Raw genomic sequence first — 10,324 nt, 5'->3', positions numbered from 1 at the left:
GGACATGGCGCTTAAATCCAGCGCTGAGGAGTTCAGCAAGCTGGTGGCAGAGAAAGCACACCAGCGTCTTAGGGCACAACAGGTAAGTCATTCCTTCTTAAGAAAGGCTTATTCCAAACACGGCAAGCTGTGGCGCATTATTTCAGGAATACTAATATTTTATAACAACCCCTCCCCCCAGTCAGAGTAAGTCCAGACTACCACAAGGAAACAAAAAAAGCCCAACTCATAAAGCAGTCATTTGGGGAGAAATGCTGCCACACAGAAAGTTTGTTTCATGATAGCAGAATATAATTAAAAGTAATCAAAATGTATAAATTCAATTTATAGGTAATTTAACACTGTGGTATATAGTCACGTGACATTCTTACTTATTAAACAGGAAATCAAGTATTGTTTTTCCTATTGTATGATTTTAAAGATGATCACAGATCACTCCATGATGCAGTTCTGCTAATCTTCTGAAATTCCAACAGACAGGTTGACAGGCTGGGCCCACGAAGGTGGTGGAGGTGCCCTCCGGCCCCAGGAGCAGGCATGCCAGGGCTGGGTGGCCCAGCACAGCCAGACTAACAATGCTGTGCTGACCTCCCTGCTGATCAGGCTGCCGTGTGAGGTGAGGTGCCCACTGAAGACCTAATTCCCAGGACCTCACCCCCACCTTCATGAGAGAAATGGCTTCAGAGAACAGCTGTGTGTCCGGGAAAGGACGAGCTGGCCGGAGGGAACAGGGCTGGAAGGTTAGGCAGACTAGAGTGTCAGTAGGTATGAAGGGGAATCTAGCAAGTCTGTTTTATAATTAACATGAATCAAGGTTAACTTATACAGTACTTCTGTTTTCATAGACAGAATGTATTTATTGAATGTTTCACAGCTTATTCAGACCCAGTTTTGGGGTATAGTAGACTTCAATAGGACTGTCTGGACAATAGCCCCAGAGCTGCAGAGCAGGTGCACATGCAGACACCCACAGAACCCACCAGGGGACAGCCCTGTAAACCTCTTGTCTCTAGGGAACCTGGCAGAACGAAAGGACTGTGCTTGGCCCCATGGGTGTTGTGGGCAAGGCTGGGAGCCCCAGTGTGGGGAAGTCTCCTTGGCCACAACACCCATGGTGTTGGTCACCAACGGAGACGCTGTGCCACCTCACAGGGAACAGTTCAACTTCTCCAGCGCCAACAGCAGGCTCGTGGCACCAATGAAACTCCAGGTCAAAAAGCTGTGGTGGGAAGTCGCTGTGCTCCACCAAGGAAGCCATGGTCTCCAGCCCAGTGATGTGTGTACCCCACCAACTAAAATGTCTAATGGCTTAATATGCTTTCTAAAGAAAATAGTACATCCCACTCTTAAGAGAATCGTTTAAACTAACCTGTTGTCATATTCAAAGGTAAGGTTATAGTTATATTTCTTAATATTTACATTCAGAGACAGGAAGCGACCTGGAGATGGGCATCTAACAGCAGACACTCAGCTCCCAGCGCCCGCACCTGCACACACCCGTGAGCCATCTAACAGCTCCAGAGCTGGGTGGGCATCAGTTTTGAATTCCTCCACAAGATGGGAAGTTTAAACTGGGCTCTCAAAATGTATAATCTTGTTTTGAAGCCGTCAAATCTTATCTGATTCGTATGTCAAATCTTATCTGATTCGTATGTTCATGTTACAGCTGCAAGGGTGTTTGAAAGGTAACTAGTTCTTTGGAAATAATGTGCACAGGAACAAAAAATGAAGTTCACTGATCTGCACTGGGCCTTAGGGGCAGCCTTCACTGAGACGGGTGCTGTAAGGGGGGTCACCCACTGCTGGGAGGTGGCGCAGGCTAGCTCTCCCCACCCACCCGAATACCCCTCTGGGCCTGGGCCCCTCCCGCTCACCCCACTGATGGAGCATCACCCTGGAGAGAAGGTGCAGAGCAGGGACCATGCTGGCTGCAGTGAGGAGACGGAGGCTCAAGCCCAGGGCACAGGGGATCCGTCTCCATTGTTGTCTCCATTGTTAGAAGCAGGAGATGCTCTTACCCACCTCCCTTCTGAGGGTTGTTGAGGCTTAAATTCCTAAGTCAGATGAAAACAAACACTGGCTGGTGAGGGGGAGGGGCTGCTAACTGGGCTATCCTGCATTTCCAGAGCAACAGTGACCTCAGACTGTACAGTGTGGATAAAAATAAGCCCATTTAGCTGCTCAGATCTGTTCCGAAGTGGTCATGGGAGCCTCAGCTCAGTGTTAACATCAGATCACGCAACAGCACAGAGGAAACTGGAAAGCCCAGGGACTGTGACATCTAGAGAGGCAGGTGCCACCTGACTTCCCGAGTCCAGACCAAACCAGGACCCATGTCCAGGTGTGTCAGCCACAGGAGGCAACAGGTGAAGTGGCAAGGAAGGGAGCAGCCCTGGGGCCCCACATACCTCCAGCCCAGCACACCATGGACGAAGCTTAATTTTAATAACTGGTTCCTTAACCCCCAAACTATCAAAATGTTGCCTTTTAACCTTAAACCTGTTGGGCACACACCCCACTCCATTGAAAAGGAAAACCCTGTTATGGTCTGAATTTGTCCCAACACTATTTCCCCATATGCTGGACAGAAAAGCGTGGGAGTCACCCAGTGACCATCCTTAATGTGACCGGATAGAAAAGACTAGGCACATACAGGGGGGCGGGGTACCCGCCCCAGTCCACACGCAAGCACACACACACACACACACACACGCAAAACTCACACGACCTGTACAAAGCCGCTGGGCTCAGCATGCCTGAGTGTTGTCCATCTCCATCCAGGTGGCCCAAGCAGCTCAGCCCGCACACCTGAGGCTGAGGACCAGGTTAAGTCATGTCGGCTTATAAAAAGCAAAGTGGGGACTCCGCCCTCCATCAGTGCACCTACGACAGGTACAGAGGCTACTACATGGTTCAGATTCAAACAAACAACAACCAGGTTCCAGGAAATGTACTTTATTGATTTCGAAGGAGAAACTAATACATTCAATACTACATTTGTCTCGGATCACAGTGCACAACTAGATACACACACAAAGAAATTCTTACCTGACATTTAAGTCACAGAATGTCCAGCTAGTTTAGAAAGCAGTGAGAACGGAGCACAGGAACACTATGGCTGTGAATCTCTAAGGGTCCTCTCCGCGGAGCATCCGGAGGCAGTCCCTGCCCTGTCAGCGCACACCTACACCTTAGACACCAGGTTCCGCAACAGCCATTGCAAAGCGGAACCTGAGCCCTTGCCTGTTACTTGTGGGGGCTGAGTCCCAGCCTAGGTCCAGTCCTGCTGGGCTGCACAGGAACCGTACAAGACAATCATCCAATCTGATCTGTCTTCCTTCACAAATAAGCCCCGGGGCGTGCAGACCACCTGACCCTTGTCCCCAGTGGCGAAGCTGTCGAGTGTCAGTGGTAGGGCTGAGCTAGCACCCAAAGTGGGTGACCTCCAGCTGGACCAAGGGGACCCAGATGTACAGCTGTCCTCGGAAATAACACTGCCACGTTATGAAAACGCCGCTGTTACACGAGACCGCCTGGCATTTCTGAGGACAAGTCTAAAGTACGCAAGGGTGAGAGCATCCTGGAACCTGAGCAGGCTGCTCGTAGGGCTGGCGGGCGGCCAAGGGGCTATGGGCACAGCTCCCAGGTCTGCTGTGTAGAGCATGGCCGAGACAGGAGGCCCTGACCATGTGAGGGTGGCCAGTGCAGACTTACTGGATCTGAACTCGGTGTCAGGGCCGCCAGCATCTTTACTGGCTTCTTCTTCTTCTTTTTTTAAAAAAATATTTTATTGATTGTCTTACAGAAAGGAAGGGAGAGGGATAGAGTTAGAAACATTGATGAGAGAGAAACATCAACCAGCCACCTCTTGCACACCCCCTACTGGGGATGTGCCCGCAACCAAGGTACATGCCCTTGACTGGAATCGAACCTGGGCCCCCCCGAGTCCGCAGGCCGACGCTCTATCCGCTGAGCCAAACCGGTTAGGGCTTTACTGGCTTCTTAGGTGTGGACAGCAAGAGCTCGTCACTCTATCGGGTTCCTGAGGTCAGGGAAGGGAGGACCCTGCACCTTCTGTATGTGGTGTGAGAGTTGGTCCTTCTCTGCCATTTCTCCACCCCCACAGCAGGCAGGCCCCACCCAGACCTGTGCTTCTTGCCCTAAAGAGAACTGAGAGGGATAGAGTGCAAGCCTCAGGACAGCCACCCTGGCTCGACACCTAACTGGGTGCGACCTCAGGTGAATGACAACTGTGACAGCACAGGGCTGCAGTGGGGTCAAGGGTGCTCCGGTCAAGCCATGATGCCAGTGCTTGCCGGGTGGCACGTGATCACACCTGCTGGCTGCCCTGCTGAGGGACATCGCTGCCACTCTGAGACTGGACCTGTGCCTTCGAAGGGTGCTCTGCAGAGGTGAGCTTGGTGAGGACAGGGACCACCACGATCGGAGAAGCATCTCCACCCATGCTCCCACTGCAGGTGCACAAACACACCAGACACACAGACACGCGCACACAGGACACACACACAGGATACCACCATGGCACAGGACACTGCAGCTGGAGTGAGCCGTGTCACACTAGAAACACATGAAGCAGGCAGGTAGGCCCTGCCTGGAAGTGGGTTTTAGGTGATGTGAAGTGTATGAAAGATATACATGGATATGAATGCATATATAAAAAATTATATAAAAATAAAAAATAACAGACTAAATTAAGCAGGCTTGCATTTAGAAGCCCTTAAATTAAATCTTTAAGAGCTTAGGGGCAAAACATAATTAGTTTCTAAAACCTGTCACTACTTGTTCTTTATTATGGACGAAAAGCTGTGGGTCCTTTGGATGTCCCCCCAGGGAGTGTCCAAGCCCCAGGAGTGTGAGGTCCACTCGGCCCGTCTCCAGTTTGTCTGGTGGTCAGCGCCCCAAACCAGGTGTTACTCAGGCTCCTCGGCCAAGTGAGTCTGCAGATGGGCAATGGGAGCTCAAAGCAGCACATGAGGCTGATGAGGGGAGTAGGCCCAGGACCTGCTAACCCACCTCTGTAAACAAAAAGGGCTCTGCACTCGGGCTGTCATGCTGCCCAGCCACATGCCCACTGGACCCGCACAGCGAGGCACTCGTGACTGACCGGAGGCTCCTCACAGGTGTCTGAGAAGTCAGCTTCTTTCTCTCACCTTCAGGGACACAGGATGCTGCCCTTCATGGTCATCAGGGAGCTCGCCAGCCGCTTCAGAGCTGCTCACCAAGAACCTCCACCAAGGTTCTTTCTGCCACCCATCGCCAGGTGGCCTTTCTTTATCCCCAAGGAGTATGAGAGGACACCCTGAGTGCCTGGCTTTTAAAATGTATCCCGCATGAAGAGAGCTTGGTGATTGTGTCAGTAAGTACTGAACCTGGGGTTACTGACACCAGCCCCTCTGTGGACACAATTCTGAAATCAGGGCAAACTGAGCCACCTGTGTTAAGCGTGTGCCCCAGCCGGGACTGGGCGTGCCTGTGGGAGTGGGGCGACAGCCAGGGCCCAGCTAGTGTAGGTGTGGTGTGAGTGCAGTACGTGGCTGTGGTGGGAGCACTCGCCAAGGCCTGGTGACGAGGTCAAGGCATGAAGGTGCCATGGTCTAGGCAGCCCCAGTGATGGTCAGAGGGTTCAGTCACTGCCTCTAGGACAAAGCCCTTCAAAAGAGCATCACCATGTGTCTCGTCATCTTCTTGGCACTGTTAATCCTGGGGGACTTCACAGCCAAGGAGACACATCAATTTAGATATCTTGCACCAGCTTCTTCTCAGGTTACAAAGAGCTGAAACCCCACAGACTATGTCCCTTTGGAATCACCCTCAACCCTTTGACAAGTCTGACATTTTTAAAGGTTAATTTGTAAGAAATCATTTAAAAGCAGCACTTTATAAGGAAGGAGTAAACACTAAGTATTTTGCAAAAGATGAAATAACTTATTAAAAATTAAAACTTGAACAGATTTAAAAGTATTTCTCAAATTTTTCTCCTTCACTACCTGTTCTTGTATCTCTTGGAAATGACTCCCTGACAGGCAGAGAGCGCCTCCGAGTGCACCTGCTCACCTCCTGAGCGGGGTGTCCACAGAAACCCCCTGGGGGAGGCGGCAGTGACCAGCGCTGTGAAGTGTTGCCTCTCCACCGCTCCTCCCTTCCTATCCTGTCCAGACTCCTGGGCACCTGACCCGTCCAATGACCAAGGCCGTGAAAGTGAAAGGCTGGTGGAACGCTGAGGGCTTTTCCTTTCATAAAACTTTTCTAAGACAATTTATGCCAATAATAAGGGTATTCTGGTGCCACCCCCCAAGCCTAGAGCTACACTGTCCAGCTCAATGTAGCTTCATGTGACTGCTAGTTCCTGATGCCAGACAGACAGTGGGGGGGGGGGGGGGGGTTACGACCACTGGTGGCAGGTCAGTAGGACTCGGTGTCAGGGGAAGGGGGACATGTGTGACCAGAGGTGCTTACCTGGTCCCTCAAAGGGCAAGAGCTTGGATGGAACAGGGTCCTCAGAGCTCAGTGGGATCAGGTAGAGGTCCTTGATGTGCCTACTATTGTTAGCAACAACGCCAAAGCGGCCGCGGCTGCTAAAATAGGAGTAGAGAGATATATAGGCCACCTCCTCCTCCTCCGTGGCGGGATGGAAGCGGATCAGACACAGCTCCTGCAACACAAACAGGACAGGGAGCATTGACCTGCGGTGCCGGAAACAGCATCAATCTGAACAAGAGAGATGCGGTTCTGACTTCAATTTCAGTCCTGTTAGCAATGGAGCGGCAGATAGAGCACAGGCTCAAGGGCCAGGCTTCTGAACTCACAGCCGCGGGTCCTCGGAATAGCACCCACCTGTGGAGTTCTCATACCAGGACAATCAATGAGCAGGGCAAAGTGGTGAGCTACAGAACTCCCTGTGCTTATCTAACAGGAGGGCTAAGCTAGACTGGAGGGCCTGAAACCCTGTGAACTGAGAAGAATGATAGCCTGGCTCCACGGGCACTGTCCACGCACACGTGGCTGATCTCGGGTGCACAGAGGACAGCCGGTCAACTCCTCCTGTCGCCAAGGACCCCCGGGAACAGAGTCGCTGCTCCCTAACCCTAACAATGACCTGCATGTGCCCATGGTCAGTCCGCACCAAACCTCAGCACTACAGCACTCTCACCCGCCCGCCTCATCCAGCTCCAAACTTAACTTTGAACATCCACCTGGAAATACTTAGGAAGCTGACATTTCACATAGTAACCCATCAGGATGAGAGGTGAGGGCAGAGCTGTTAGAACGAGCACTTCTTCGGCGGTGCAGACAATGAGCAGTACCTTAGACACAGAGGATTTGAGTTTGCCGACATAGTCCCACACAGTCCTGGGTGCGATCCGTCCACCAATGTGAATAGTGTCGGGCAGGTCCTAAACAAAATGCACTTTGCATAAGTGACAGGTAAACCAGCATTCAGAGGCTGATACAGTCATTTCAGGGCCCCAAGCTAGTGAGTCAAGATTCCAAAGAAAAGGGTAATAACTGTACCAAATGGTACAGGATTGTGAGTTACCAAACCCACGGTGGGGATGATGATAGCCTTGTACCAAACACGCGCGTTAGCTCTGTGAAGACGGAGTGCAGGACTGACTCAAGTGTCTCCAGAAACGCCGCCTGTCCAGGGCTCTGTTCACTGTGTGTGTCACTGCACACCAAGGCAGGTCGCACACTCTGGGTAAATGCCCAAGCAGAACAGAGAGAGGAGGAAGACCACTGGGCTTCTTCACAGAAGCCGGGAGGCCCAATGACTCATTGGAATTTCTGTCCAAGCTGCTCAACCTGTGGACTTGTCCATCAGTCCCCATTGTAACTTCAGAGGTGCTCAATCACCGATGGCAGACAATCCCACAGGATCAGAACGCCTATGAGAGGTGTACACACACACACACACACACACACACACACACACACACACACACTCTCTCTCTCTCTCTCTCTCTCTCACTTTCTCTTGGCTCTAACCTCACTGAGATAATCAAAACATCCAGAGACGGGGTAAGCCTTAGTGACAAACTTTGCTACACTCTGCATGTTAATAAATCCTTTCCATATGGTGCTGAGTCGAGACAGAAAGAGGGTCGTATCTCCTTCTGGAGGGGACCGAGACGCCGCAGTGCTGCAAAACAAAACCAGAGAAAAGGAGTAAAGCTCTTTGCACAGAGAACGTCCAGAGTGCGAAGACTTTACATATTACAAAAGTGAAAGATCGGGCAGGTTTTGGTAGCTTACTTTTTCAAATTAACTACTTTAATCATTATGATATAAATAGATATTCTCGTCAAAGAAAAATAAACTGAATAAGCCACAAAACCAGATGGCCATATATTCAAATTTTCAAGATTTGAATTTCTAAATGGTGTTCGGCACCTTAAATGTGGGACACCGAGTGCCTTCCACAACCCTCCAGAGCGGCGGTGCCGCTGGGCGACTGCAGAGCTGAGGGCTGAGTCGCTCTTTCTGCCCCTCCCGTTACTCTACGAGAAGTGAACCCATGTGGAGACCGCACCTGATGCTTGGGGACGGCGGGACCGACAGCAGGTATCTGGGCTCGGGGGAGGACGACGGCTTGGCTAGTATTGACTTGGGCACCAGCACCGCGGTCGTAGCAGGCTTTAGGACTTCCTGTGGCGGCTCTGCCAGGTGGGTGCTGCCTGGGAGGGCTGCGGCAGGAGGCATGACGGTGCTCGCTGCGCTTTGTGCGGTCCTGGGGTCTCGGCCAGACATGGTGACAGTGGTGAGCACTGTGCCCCCACAGGAGGCTGGGCAAGAAGGCCCTTCCGGGGCACAGGGCTCAGGCGGGCCGTCTCCTGGAGCCTCGGATAAGTACCTCCTTTCCGAGAGAGTCTGGGACGCACTCTCAGGGTCTGGCTCAGAGGTGTTTTCAGGGAGACTTTCTGGCACTGCCTCACCCGCTGAGCTAAGAGCTGGCTCACAGGCAGAGCTGTCGTGCTTGGATTTGGACTCTTCTTTCTTAGCAGGAGCTGACAATTTTTGTCTTTTTGGAGCCGGTTCATCTTCTGATGATGGAACCTGACCTGTAGCACAAGAGAGGCTTGGTTTGAGGGCACAGCCTGCCCCCAAGCAAATGACCATTTTTCAAGGATAAAGGAGCCTCTAAAAGCAGGGGCTGACTTCACACGCTTCCAAAGACCATCCCGGCTGTGTCATGTTTTAAACTTGGAGTGAATACAATTGCCATACACGGGTCAGCAATGTTAAACAAAGGCCTCCCCTCACCTGCTCACCTGTACAGATCTTGCAGTTCAGGTCAAAGAGGTGGGCGCGGTGCTGGCCCGTCGTGTCCTTTAACATGCTGCTGAAGAGGTCCAGAGCGGGTGCAGCGCTTTTCTCGGGAACAGCACGTACTGACTCCTGCTCCTAAGAGGAAAAGAAGGGACACGGCATGGGCCACTGCTTCCCAGTCCGGCAAGGGCTAAGAGACCGAGCACAAACCGCTGAGACACAGCGACTGCGTAACCCTAACCCACAGGCTTACATCCGAGTCCGACACTGGGGGCGAGTCTTCCATGTCGGGAATGGCTTCCTGCCTAACGGCTGTCTTTTTACTTTCCTGGTGCAATCTTGCCCTGGACTCCATCACCTAAGAGAGAAGACAGCCTTAGTGGGCGCCCTCCTGCTCCCAGAGCGGCCTTTACTTCCGGGCAAGGCCAGCTGCTCGGGCTTCTGGCAGTCGCTCCCCAGCACTCACAGGTTTTGTTGGCCTCTCTTTCCATGTGGAAAGCTCTTTAGACACAAGTTCTTCTGGCTTCATTCTCACAAGTTTGGCCAAAGAGATTTCTTCACGCAGAACACGGTGGAAGAGACCCTGTGAACAAACATTTTTCATTCACTGGTTCAGGATAGTTGAGTGAATGTCTCCAAGACCCAAGGAAGGGCATGGAGGAAACAGAGCAGTAGGTGGAGTCCCTGCCCAGAGGCTGGTGACACAGGCCAAAGCACCAGACCCAGCACAGCAGGGGCCTCAAGGTGTGGCAACTCCCTAAGAGCTCATGGGAGCTAACATGCCCAGAAAACATCAGTACTGGGCCTGTACGGCTGACCTGAGGCCCACGCTGCACCAGCTGCTAGAGAGGGACCTCAGAAAGTAGATCAACTCCAAAAGGTAGTGTTACGGCTAAAGGTGAGAAGAGACCTCTTCTGCCAGGGCTTAAGAGGCAAGATGGAAAGTCAGAGCTTCCCTCTGACCCTGCTTCTGAGCACAGGTGAGAGTTTAAGAGGCAGAGAAACGGGCAACCATGAACCCAGTGCAAGAAGGAGG

The 10,324-nt window shown here is 52.0% G+C and overlaps 1 protein-coding gene across 6 annotated transcripts in view; it reads right to left on the bottom strand.

The window, feature by feature from the left end:
- The window catches only part of DIDO1 (death inducer-obliterator 1), a 49,835-nt gene that overhangs the window by 5,333 nt on the left and 34,178 nt on the right, over positions 1-10,324 (bottom strand). For 5 of the 6 annotated variants that reach the window (XM_059705075.1, XM_059705076.1, XM_059705074.1 and 2 more), the window contains exons 10-16: positions 9,755-9,871; positions 9,542-9,646; positions 9,291-9,423; positions 8,552-9,080; positions 8,008-8,161; positions 7,326-7,415; positions 6,478-6,673 (exon numbers count right to left, since the gene is read on the bottom strand). In XM_059705075.1, coding sequence (XP_059561058.1) covers positions 6,478-6,673; positions 7,326-7,415; positions 8,008-8,161; positions 8,552-9,080; positions 9,291-9,423; positions 9,542-9,646; positions 9,755-9,871 — 1,324 coding nt within the window. Of the gene's footprint in view, positions 1-2,939; positions 5,796-6,477; positions 6,674-7,325; positions 7,416-8,007; positions 8,162-8,551; positions 9,081-9,290; positions 9,424-9,541; positions 9,647-9,754; positions 9,872-10,324 lie in introns of those variants that run through there. The other variant, XM_059705079.1, reaches the window with a different exon arrangement.

Source organism: Myotis daubentonii, chromosome 8, assembly GCF_963259705.1.
Source record: "Myotis daubentonii chromosome 8, mMyoDau2.1, whole genome shotgun sequence".
In the NCBI taxonomy this organism is placed as follows: domain Eukaryota; kingdom Metazoa; phylum Chordata; class Mammalia; order Chiroptera; family Vespertilionidae; genus Myotis; species Myotis daubentonii.
This window is presented reverse-complemented; position numbering and strand designations above follow the sequence as displayed.